The sequence below is a fragment of the Anabrus simplex genome, chromosome 1 (genome assembly GCF_040414725.1).
Source record: "Anabrus simplex isolate iqAnaSimp1 chromosome 1, ASM4041472v1, whole genome shotgun sequence".
NCBI classification, from domain to species: domain Eukaryota; kingdom Metazoa; phylum Arthropoda; class Insecta; order Orthoptera; family Tettigoniidae; genus Anabrus; species Anabrus simplex.
In genome coordinates this window covers 633,598,415-633,611,508 of record NC_090265.1, presented here as the reverse complement: position 1 = coordinate 633,611,508, position 13,094 = coordinate 633,598,415, and the positions used below count along the sequence as shown (strand labels likewise).

General features: G+C 37.3%; 1 protein-coding gene across 1 annotated transcript in view; it reads right to left on the bottom strand.

Annotated features, from left to right (window-relative positions):
* The window catches only part of LOC136871356 (vesicular glutamate transporter 1), an 80,645-nt gene that overhangs the window by 56,100 nt on the left and 11,451 nt on the right, over nt 1-13,094 (bottom strand). Inside the window, exon 4 of the mRNA XM_068225104.1 lies at nt 7,014-7,247. Coding sequence (XP_068081205.1) covers nt 7,014-7,247 — 234 coding nt within the window. The remainder of the gene's footprint in view (nt 1-7,013; nt 7,248-13,094) is intronic.

Below are 13,094 nucleotides of genomic sequence, written 5' to 3'. Positions count from 1 at the left end.
ATTTTGAGATGTCAGGGGTAAAATGGGTATTTCTGGGTATACACTAAGGACAATATCCAGAAGGATAAGCTGTGACACTTGTTTAGGTCTCCTGCAGAGTAATGAAACAGGTGATCTCTATTTTGAAGAACTTCAGAGTTGGGTTAGTGGTGCCATCACATTGTATTGTGTGTGTCTGCAGAACAGTGGTATACAAAGACTACCTGGATTGTGAAAATTATAAAGAATTTCTGTTCTCTCTATCCTGAGCTGCTTTAGGAAGAAATGAAAATCAACGCCGTCATCATGGGCATAACAATAATGGTGCGATAGACTGTTTATTGTCTACATTTTCCAAAAGTGCTGAAAGCAGATGAAGTTCGTGGATGGCCGGCTAAGAAGAAATCTACAACTGAATTTCCGGAAATAAACATTAGAAATAGGTTTTCTGCCCTAAATAATTTAATCCTGGAAGAAAGTGATCGCGCGCGTGAAACCAAATCATCGCGATCCGTTGCCGTGCCGAGTTTGAAATTTAGGCCTAGAATTCAGATTCAAGACCCAGTTAGGCCTAAATCAGCGAAGGTAGCTGTGTTTGGTGATAGCCAAGGAAGGGGAATTGCGGGAGTGATTAACGACGAGAATATAGCAGCAACCGGAGAAATATATCCAGGAGCTTCTATCAGCAGGGTTGTGGAAAACGTAGAAGCAGCAACTAGGAACTTCGGGAGCGGCGATGCAGTGCTTATCATCGGTGGGACGAACGACGTAGCTCGCGACGACGCCAAGAATGTAAGATCACAACTTAAACATACACTAGGGAAGCTGACCCACACTAACGTTTTTGTAGTGAACGTGCCCCACAGGCATGATTTGAGTAGAGATTCGTGTGTGAACATTGAAGTGGACAAGGTCAATACAGATATTGTTAAAATTTGTAAACATTTTCGGAATACTCAGGTTATTGAATGCAGCAGTTTTGAGAGATACTGTTATACAAAACATGGCCTCCATCTAAACAATTCAGGTAAACGAAAGATAGGAAATATTGTTCTAGATTTTATTAATCTTAAGATATGTACTGTAAAACAGGCAACTCCCTTGAGTTATAATACTGACCAGGAAAACTAGCAGAAAGAGCCAGCTATACTTCAAGCTGGCTCAGTCAACTAGAAAAAGAAACTCAGGATAGTAAGGAATTTCAAGTTACCCAATTGCAACAGTCAAGTTTTAGGGAGGAAGGGGGTCTGAGATTGCTCTTGGTAAACTGTCAAAGTGTAGTAAATAAACAATTAAAATTCGGTACATTGATGGAATCTTATGAGACTGATGTGGTGATAGGAGTGGAATCGTGGTTGAAAGAAGGGGTGGGTAATAGAGAAGTATTTCCAGAAGGGTACACAGTCTATCGTAGAGACCGAGGAGATAAAAAGGGAGGGGGGGTGTTTATTCTGGTGAAGGAAACTTACTGTTCACATGAATGGTTTACCGATGAAAGGGATGAAATATTAGGGATAAAATTAGTTTGTGATAATATGAAGGAGGTGGGAATTATAGGAACATACAGGCCTGGAAGAGAGGAAAGAGACATGGAAATCTTTGAAAAAATAATAGATTATACTTGTAAAAACAATAATAATGATATGGTAATAATTGGGGGAGATCTAAATTTGCCTGAAGTTGAATGGAAAGGAGCTGCAAGTGAAGCCCATGAACAGAAACTGGCAAATAAGTTAATTTGGGAGGGAGGATTTACACAAGTAGTACAAGAACCGACTCGTCTCAATAACTTACTAGATGTATTCTTGGTTAAACCATGGGAAATTGTTGATAAAACTGAGGTAATTGAAGGAATAGGAGACCATAAGGCTGTAATAATGGATGTAGGACTCGTACCAAAAAGGCTTAATAAGAGGGTTACACAAGACAAGAAATTGTACAGAAAAACTAAAGTTGATGAATTTGGGACTTACCTTAACTCACAATTCAGTTGTTGGATAAGTGAAGGGAGTAACGTGGATACACTTTGGGCTAAATTTAAAGGAATTATTTGGGAAGGAGAGAAGAGATTTGTACCTGTTAAGAAGGGTAAAATGACCTCAGACCCTGTTTATTATACAAGGGAAATAAGAAAATTAAAAAGAAAATGTAGAATAGTAAACAGGAAAATCAAAGAGGGTAGGGAGAGTAGAGAAACTAGAAAACAGCTAATGAGGGAACTGAATAGAGTGAAAAAGGAAGCAAAAGAGAATTATATGAATGGCATACTTCAAGAGGGTAATGACCACAAAGGGAAATGGAAAAAGCTGTATTCATATATCAGGAATCAAAAAGGAAAAGGAATCCAAATTCCTACAATGGTGGGAGAAGGGGGTGAACACTATTTAACAGATACTGAGAAAGCAAACCTCTTTAGTAGGGAATTTAGAGATTCAGTAGATGATTGTCAAGAGTTGGAAACCGAAACAGAAGACAGAGAGGGAGAGAAACAGAGGGAAACAAGAAGCTTCTCATTCACAAACAAAGATATTTTCAGAGAAATCCAACTGCTTCAGCAAGGAAAAGCAGCAGGGAGTGATCAAATTACTGGGGAGGTATTAAAGACAATGGGGTGGTACATAGTGCCTTATTTAAAATTTCTCTTTGACTATGTCATAAATAATAGTGTAATACCAAAGGAATGGAAGGAATCTATAATAATACCAATTTATAAAGGAAAGGGTGATAAAAGGAAACCAGAGAACTACAGACCAATCAGCCTGACCAGTATAGTTTGTAAAATTCTGGAGAGTTTAATATCGAAGTACATCAGAGGGATATGTGATGATAAAAATTGGTTCATGAGGAGCCAGTATGGATTTAGAAAGAAATTTTCTTGTGAGGCACAACTGGTGGGATTTCAGCAGGATATATCAGATCAGTTGGATTCAGGAGGCCAGTTAGATTGCATAGCCATAGATCTTTCCAAAGCCTTTGATAGAGTGGAACATGGAATATTATTAAAGAAATTGGAGGGAATAGGATTGGACGTAAGGGTTACACGTTGGATAAAAGCATTTCTAAATTCAAGGGTTCAGAAAGTCAAAGTAGGAAATAATGTATCTCAGGAAGAGAAAGTTTGGAAGGGAATTGCACAGGGTAGTATAATCGGTCCGTTACTTTTCTTAATATACGCAAATGATTTAGGGAACAATATAACATCAAAAATAAGATTGTATGCAGATGACATAATTGTTTATAGAGAAATAAACAACATTGAGGATTGTTCAGAATTACAAAGAGACCTTGAAAGTATCCAACAATGGGTTGAAGAAAGTAATATGAAGGTTAATGGAGACAAATCAACTGTTACAACTTTTACAAACAGGAGCTTTAAAACTGAATTTGAATATACTTTGGATGAGGTAGTTATCCCAAAAGATGGCAAGTGCAAATACTTAGGTGTGAGATTTGAAAGTAATTTGCACTGGAAGGGTCATATTGATGACATTGTTGGGAAAGCATACAGATCATTACATGTCATAATGAGGCTACTTAAAGGATGCAACAAAGAATTAAAAGAAAAAAGTTACTTGAGTATGGTTCGTCCATTATTGGAATATGCAAACAGTGTTTGGGATCCTCACCAAGAATACCTAATAAAAGAAATAGATAGTGTGCAGAGGAAAGCAGCAAGATTTGTAACAGGGGATTTCAGGAGAAAGAGTAGTGTATCAGAAATGTTAAAGGAACTTGGGTGGGAAACTTTAAGTAAGAGAAGGGAGAAAACTAGACTTACAGGATTATATAGAGCCTATACAGGAGAAGAAGCATGGGGAGATATCCGTGAGAGGCTTCAGTTGGAAAATAATTATATCGGCAGGACTGACCACAAATATAAAATTAGAAGGAATTTTAGCAGAAGCGATTGGGGTAAATTTTCATTCATTGGGAAGGGTGTGAAGGAGTGGAACAGTTTACCAGGGGTAGTGTTTGATCCTTTTCCAAAATCTGTACAGATATTCAAGAAGAGAATAAACAGCAACAGAGAAAATAAATGAAATGTTAGAGGGCATTCGACCAGTGCAGGTTATTGTATATAAAAAAATGTGTGTGAATAAATTAATTCCATCCCCTGGTCTAAGGAGTTTGGACAGCCAAAGTAGGGGACTGCCTGTAGGGGTGAAGTACAGTGGGGACTTCGAGGGCCCTGGGACCGCTACGGTAGCTGTGAAGGCCCTTCAGGAACTCTGAAAAGTGGTGGCAAAAGGGGCTCTGGTTAAGACGCAGCAGGTCGTTATGCTACTTAGGATCCAGAACGGGTAAAAAAAAAGTAAATAAATAAATGCAATGTAAATATTAATGTTATACCAGTTGTATAGTATCATTTGAAGTAATTCCACATACTGTATATCAGTTGACTATATTTGTAAGTAGGACAGGATACATTATAAGTAGAATTTTGTAAACAATATAAATTTATTAAGGATGAGCTGTGTGTTTAATAGAAAACATTGTTAGCGTAAATTGTATAATATTGTATTATAGGAAAAATTTTCTTCTCTTGTTAATTTAATATTTAGTGCTTGACAATAATGTATTTTAGTGTACCATTTGCCACCGAGGTAGACACCTCATTTGCAAATAAAGAGATTTTGATTTTGATTTTGATATGAGTTATGTCGGCAGTGAGGATCAAAACACTAAGCGGAGGAAGCTGTCAACGGTCCACAATAATTGAGCTTGTGAGTACTGTTCTTAAAGTGTTTTGTTTTTATTCATGTAAAATGTGTATTTATAACTTCAGTGAATGCATTTACTGATGTGTGTGTTTCTTCGTACCATTTTACGAAGAGTATGCATTTATCATAATCATCGTGTTGGTCTAAATGTAGTGAATATGGGTGAAGTCATTCAAAATCGGACACGCCCCCTTTTCTCTCTGCCTCCGCTTGACAGACAGATACAGCGTTGCCAAGTGTACCTTCTGGCTTTAACTGTAGATGGCCCTGGACTGTACATATATTTCTGTAAGACACAAGCACCTACAGAATGCAGCAAAACAAACAGTAATGAAATTATTAGCAGCTCTGATCATCAAGATATATCATTATAACACGTAAGGTGATCATGGCAACAAGTATCTAACTGTATTGGTATAGCATCTGTTCAAAATGTGCAACAACATTCTGGTGATCGCTAATTTCCCATATGTACAATTATTGATAAATTTCATTTTTTGGTTCCACATTGATTAAATTACAAATTAAATGTACTCCTATACAAGGAATGATGTATTTATTCACCTTTTCAATACTTCATAATTTTAACTTATTAAAAATTACCTGGCACATTCGAAGTCACAAAGCTTGCTTGCTCCACCCATTCTGTAAGTAACTCATAGCACTGAACAATATTAATCCCTTAGTCACCTTTTATTATTTACATATTTTATGCCCACATTGGAGCACTTAAATCAAACCATATACATCTAAGTCTTCCGAGAATTAACTAAAATTAATTAGCTTTTACCATATTCCTCCTCTCCCAAAACCTCTTCATTCTTTCCGACCTCACTGCCCTTTCTTCATCAGATATGACATACTGTTTTTGTTGCAACGTTTTTAGTTTAAGCCTTATATGTTTGTTCTTCAGAATCCTTTTCTCAATTTGCAATTTGTTGCATTATAATATTCAACTCTTCTAAATCATCTGGGACTTCTTTGAATCAATTATTTTTTTGTTTCACTTTTCCAAAAGTAGTTAAATAGTTGTTTCAATAGCCTGGTTTCATCTAATCTTGATATATAACAGAAAAAGGCAATTCTCCTTTTCCTCACTGTGTCTATTTTTGACTCACTTTCCTCGTATACCGCTTCATTAAGCAACAATCTCCACTGTCCATTTACCTGGTGCTTTTTATTAATGATTGTTCTAATAATACTTCTGTCAACCTTCTACAGTCTATCCATTGTTCATTTGGTGTTCAATTTAAATAGTGTTTCATTAGCGCAAGTCGCTTCAAACTTAATGACGGAATAGTAAAATTGAAATTTGGCATTCATAGAAAGAGATTTCTTCTTGTATGTTGGCTGGGTAATTCATTGTGCTTGTTGTAATTTACACGTTCTGCCTTCTATTGATGCTCTCTCATTGGAGTTCCACATTATAATTTCATCAAGATATTTAAACTTATTTACAATCTTAATTTGTTTGGTACTGTTTAGCAGAATGCTTAGTGCTTCAACTTTGAAGTATGGCATTATTTTTGTTTTGTTTATTTCAAATGAAATTTGCAATCCAACTTTTGTTGCTAGTTTTGCATTTTATGGTTCCAAATTAAATTAAAAATTAAATGTATTCCTATATAAGGAATGATTTATTTAACCACCTTTTCAATACTTCACAATTTCAACTTATTAAAAAAAATGAGCTGACACATTCAAAGTCACAAAGCTTTCTTGCTCCACCTTTTCTGTAAGTAACTCATAGCACTGAACAGCAATGGCAGCAATAGTAACATCTAGGCTCTGGTTTACATGTATAGAGGGTGTCCAGATACTTTCAGTCAGAGTATATGTGTCACAGACAGCATAATAGGGTATATGTGTCATAGACAGCATAATAGGGTAAATTTTAAATCATGTTTGAAGGAAGAATTTTATCCATTTCTCCAAATTTCTGGGAAATTTTTACAATGTACTAGGATTTTAAGTAGTTCTGTTAACGGATGAATCATTCTGATTTCTAATAAGAATGAGAATAATTCAGTAAGTAAAATCATTGTGTTAATGATTGTCAAAAGTAGAACAAATACAACAAAACAAGCTAGATAAGGCACATACAGAAAAGAAGAGTTCTCATTTGATTATTAAAAAAAAAAACATTTAGAGAGGGGGAAGAGGTTTGGGTGAGATATGCTATTGATTGGCGAATGATCTGGAAAGAATATATACAATACCACAGTTGGTGTAGAGAAAGGTTAATGATGGAAGGAAAAGGGAAAACAGATAGCCAAGGACACTTCAATTAAAATATTCTCAAGAATCTTTTACCTCAAACAACCCTTCAAGGACTCTTGCTAATACCAGCAAATAGAGACTAGTATTGGCAAAGGCAGGAGTAAGGATGGTTAACACTGCAGTGGCTGCAATACCCATCCCGAACAGTCTTTTGCCTCCAATTTGTGTAGCAAGCCATCCACCAGGGATCTGTGTGATGATGTAGCCATAAAAGAAGGAACTCAGTACCAGGCCTTGCATCTCAGAATCCCATGGGAACTCTTGCTTCTGAAATGAAAAGATAGTAAGTGCATAAGGATATACATGTACCAATATCAAATAGATGTTAATACCAAGAACATCACTAAATTGATTATATTACTTTTCCTTCTAGGTTTATTATTGAATATTTAAAAAGAATTTCTAATAGATTTCTATTCTTCCCTGTGTTAATTTGAATTTGTTTTTAATTTACTTTGTACTCTATCAGAAGTCAGGAAGAGGGACAAAATAGGACTTCAACAGGGGTATACCAGTGCAATTGGGGGGGGGGGGGGGGGGCAGGAGTATATTTAGGGAATACACCCCTCAAAAAATCTCTAAAAATAAAACAATTTAAAGAAGGAAAATAAATTACTAACTCCTGATTACAGGTTATATAAAGTGTAGAGAAAAAAAAAAAAAAGGCACCACAAACCCGAAGGGCCATGGCCTACCAAGCGACCGGTGCTCAGTCCAAAAGCCTGTAGATTATGAGGTGTCGTGTGGTCAGCACGACGGATCCTCTTGACCATTATGAAAGTGTAGAAAACTCCTTGAAATTAGTTGCTAGTTCTAGTATAAAACACGATACATTATTTTGACATAGTATTCAATTCCTACAAAATACACAAACAAAATCTATATCATGACAATAGCATTTGAGTGTAATCATGGCTGACTAGGTGTGATGAAGTCGTGAACATTTTTAGAAGCTCTTTATCCATTTATGTACAACACATTGCTTCAATTCCTGTTTCAATATCATCAAGTGAATGGTTGTTTTCTACTTGGGGAATCGAATCAAATTGAATCAAATCAAATCAAATCGAATCAAATCAAATCAAATCAAATCAAATCAAATCAAATCAAATCAAATCAAATCAAATCAAATCAAATCAAATCAAATCAAATCAAATCAAATCAAATCAAAGCACTACTGATCTGTATTTAGGGTAGTTGCCCAGGTGGCAGATTCCCTATCTGTTGTTTTCCTAGCCTTTTCTTAAATGACTGCAAAGAAATTGGAAATTTATTGAACATCCTCCTTGGTAAGTTATTCCAATTCCTAACTCCCCTTCCTATAAACGAATATTTGCCCCAATTTGTCCTCTTGAATATCAACTTCATATTGTGATCTTTCCTACTTTTAAAGACATCATTCAAACTTATTCATCTACTAATGTCATTCCACGCCATCTCTCCAATGGTAGCTCGGAAATACCACTTTTCTCACTAAGTTTACAAAAGCAGTATTTCATTACCTCACTTACTCAATACAATTAATTCCACGGTTATGTGGTTAAATGAACATAGAAATTACTAGATTTAAAGGGACATGTTACGCCCTCCTTTTGTTGGGCATCATCAGACTTATTTAATCTTAAAACAAGCTTTGATTTGAGGACATTATCACTTATAAAAATTGAACTGTTGATTTCTTAAAAGTATTGGCACTATGGAGTCTCCCATAAGTCCAACCCCTCGTCCACGTCGTGGGAGACGGGCAACGTCATAAAGTAAGGGATTGCCTGGTGGGGTGATGTACAGTAGGGACTGCGTGTGCTCCGTGACCGCTTTGATAGCTGTGAAGGCCCAGCAGGAACCCTGAAAAGTGGTGGCTAACGGGGCTATGGTGAAGATGCTGCTTCCTTATAGTATGTGGAATTGGTTCTCCAAAGGCTAAGGGAAGAAAACCCTGATTAAAAATTACCCGTGCTCCGGAAGAGGTTGGACGTAGGGCTGACACCCTGCTCTGTAAAAAAGGTCAAGTTGTGAAACTTCAATGAAAGAAAGCCGGACTGATCAATGGAGACAAACTTGGCGTGGAAAAGGACAGTGATAATTGACCATCAGTGCATGAAAGAAAGAAAAGAAATATAAAGCGTAAGTCAGATTTATATATTGGAACCTGGAATGTGAGATCCTTGTATCGCCCAGGAACCCTGAAGGTGCTGCTGAACCAAACAATGAAGCTGAAACAGGGTATCATTGCTCTATAAGAAGTAAGGTGGACCGGAAGTGGAATTCTAGAAAAGCAAGAAGCTAGTATATTCTATAGCTGTAGCGAGGAGGAGCACGAGTTTGGCACAGGATTTGTGGTACACCACCAGCTAAAGCATGTTATAATTGGGTTTACATCTATTAGTCCAAGAATGTCAGTACTCAGGAAAAAGGGTAAATTCTTTAATTACTCCATAATTAACGCCCATGCACCAACAGAAGAATCTGAGGAAGAATTGTTCTATGAATTTTTGGAAAGAACATATGATGGTTGCCCAGGCCATGACATTAAAATAGTTGCTGGTGATCTAAATGCTCAGGTGAGAAGGGAACAGATATATAAGCCAACAATTGGTCCTCACGAGACTCATATTATTTGCAGCATCTAGAAATATGGTTGTGGGCTCCTCATTGTTCCCACACAAAGATATACATAAAAGAACGTGGACATCACCGGACGGAAACATAGTTAACCAGATTGATCATCTATTGATAGATGCAAGGCACAAGTCAGATCTCTTGGATGTGAGGAGTCTCAGATACCCAAATATACTCAGACCACTTCCTGGTACGTGCACAAATTAGGGCTAGGATCTCCAGTGCATTCAAAGGAACCCGAACCAACATATCAAAATATAATATAACAGCCCTAGAATCATCTGAAGTTAAAAAGCAATACCAGGAAAGGATAATACAGATCCTTGAAAATACTGAAGAATGCAATGACATTGAGTATCAGTGGGAAATGATTAAAAATGCAGTGGAGACATTAGCAAGTGAAACACTGGGAATTGAAACAAGATATAAAAGATCTCCTTGGTTTGACACTGAGTGTGAAATAGCAACAGAAGAGAAGAACATGGCATACAGAAGGACATTACAATCAAATTGAACAAGAAGAATGAAGGAAGTCTATAAAGAAAAACGGAGGATTGAAAAGAAGATCCATCAGAGGAAAAAGAGAGAGTGGATGAAGGCAAATATTGAAGAAATGGAGCTTCTGAGAAATCAAAATGAGGCGAGGAAATTTTACAGAGAGGTAAATGCTGCACGGAAACTCTTCTGTGGCAAAACCAGCCTGATAAAGGATGAAACAGGAAAAATTGTTAGCGAGGGGAAAGAGATATGTGAAAGATAGCAGTGACATTTTCATAGACTCCTGAATTTCAGAATGATAACAAGACACTCAATTGATGCGCAAGGAGAAAATGACCCTGACAAAAATATAGGTCCACCAACTTTAGAAGAGGTGATAACTGCCATGAAGAAATTGAAGAATAACAAGGCAACAGGAACAGATTATATTCCAGCGGAACTGCTCAAGCAAGGTGGCAATGAATTGGAACGGTCTTTCCTAAAAATAGCTACTTCAGTATGGGATGAGGAGAAAATGCCTCAGCATTGGGAAGAAGGAATTATATGTCCTATAAATAAGAAAGGGGATCAGTTTGAATGTGATTAGTTATAGAGGAATTATGCTACTTAACTTGGGATATAAAGTATTCTCCAACATTCTATTTGACAGTCTTCTCCCAATTGTTCAATGAGAGACTGGGATTTATCAGTGTAGATTTATCCCAGGAAAGTCCACTATAGATCAGATTTTGACCTTAAGGCAAATTTTAGAGAAGACAATCGAATTTGGGATTGGCACGCATCACCTCTTCATTGACTACAAAGGAGCGTATGACGGTATAGACAGAGAGCAATTGTACCATGTTATGATTGAACTGGGAATTCCTGGAAAATTGGTAAGGCTGGTGAGAATGACAATGAGTGGGACACGAAGTAGTATAAGAATGGGAGGAATGATGTCTGAGACATTAAATTTTCAAAATGGGGTACAGCAGGGAGACGCGCTGGCATGTCTCCTTTTTAATGTTGCCTTGGAAAAGGTGATGAGAGATGCAAACCTCCTGAATAGGGGAACAATTTTCTATAGATCAGTGCAGATACTTGCTTATGCCGATGATATAGATATAGTGGCGAGAACTCGAAAGGCAATGGAAGAGACATTCATTGCCCTTGAATAGGCCAGTAGGAAAATGGGACTGAACATCAACCAGCAGAAAACTAAATACATGGCTACTGGGAAAGCACGTAAGGAGAACATGCCACCCTCAATAGCCATGGGCAGTTACACCTCTGAGAGAGTTGAGCAGTTTAAATATTTGGGATGGACAGTCACCTACTCAAATGATACCTCTCATGAAATTAAACAGAGATTAATAGCAGCCAACAGAGCCTATTTTGCTCTAACAAGGCTTCTCTCTTCAAGGCTCTTGACCCGTACCACTAAATTAACCATCTATAAAACACTCATAAGACCTGTGCTTACATATGCCTCGGAAACTTGGCCATTAACAGCAAAATATACTGGAATGCTGGATGCCTTCAAAAGAAAGATACTTCGAAGAATCATCGGCCCAGTCTGTGAAAGAGGAGCATGGAGGAGCAGGTACAATAATGAATTGTACAACATTTATAAAGACCCACCTATTAGAAGAATAGTGAAATCAGCCAGATTGAGGTGGGCTGGGCATGTAGCACGGATGAGTGATACGGAAGTACCTAAAAAGATATTAAATGGAAATCCAGGGGGACAGAGAGGACGAGGTCGATCGAGAACCAGATGGAGGGATGGAGTTACTGAAGATCTTCGGGAAATGGGCTATAGGAATTGGAAAGTTTTAGCGTTGGATCGAGATAAATGGCGGAAGATTGTTGAAGAGGCCAAGGTTCACAATGAACTGTAGAGCCATAGAAGAAGAAGAAGTAGAAGAAGAAGAAGACTGGCACTATGGAATAGTTATTATACAAAATAAAGATATTGAGACATAACATATACAACACATGCTAAAATTACTTTTAAAAATTTAAAATGTTTGTCTAAAAAAAAAAGATTTTTGTCATATTAATTCTAAAAATAACACATGTTTGACACTGAGAGGGTTCCTCTTCATAAAAAGTTTGAACATACGCATCGCTTGGGGATCGGATTATCAAACCCAAGACTTCAGTAGACAAGAATGGTATGACAAAATGCAAAAGCTGAGGCTGAAATCCGTTTCTTATGAAAAACACAGGAGCTAAAAAATACTTGGCCAGAAAGAAGGCGAACGGGTTAAAATTATCTTATGATGTTGAGTAAATAAAAATCACCGTATGATGACTAATGCAAGAAGACATTGATATGTTGGTTAAAGTCACTGTTGAGATGAATTTATCAAGGAAAAGAACGTGGTTACTCGGTAATGAAACAAAAAACGAGCTTGACGGTGTGTGATTAGATCGTGTGTGAATCCCTAAGAGTTATTTGCTACGTAAAACAGGTACTTACTCATTCACCATAAACTATGTCCGTCTTAATGTATCAGCAGCGTTAGTCTGTTTGGAGTTCCTACTCCTAGTGTTGATCAATGCGGTAGAGGTGGTGGGGAATGCTAAAGGGAAGCTGAGGTAGGTGGAGCATTGCATGCCAATGTTAATGTGGAAGGGGGGTTGTTTGGAGGAGCAAGTGCAGGCTTAGTATTTGGTGAGATGAGGGAAGTTTTTAATTAAATGGATTTGAATATTCATGGGACTCTGTTATGGTTTGGGTTGACCGTTTTTAATAACTTAGGCGTTAAAGTATATAAGGGACTTCTGACTTCCGTGTTGTCGTTAAGATTTCGATCTTTATTATATGTCTTGTCCAGAAAAATATATATACACTGACTGACAGAGCAAATGCAACACCAAGAAGGAGTGGTCAGAACTTTATGCCAATTGCAGGGTAGACTGACGTCACTGAGGTATGCTCATGATGTGAAATGCGCCGCTGTGCTGCACACGTAGCGAACGATAAATGGGACACGGCGTTGGCGAATGGCC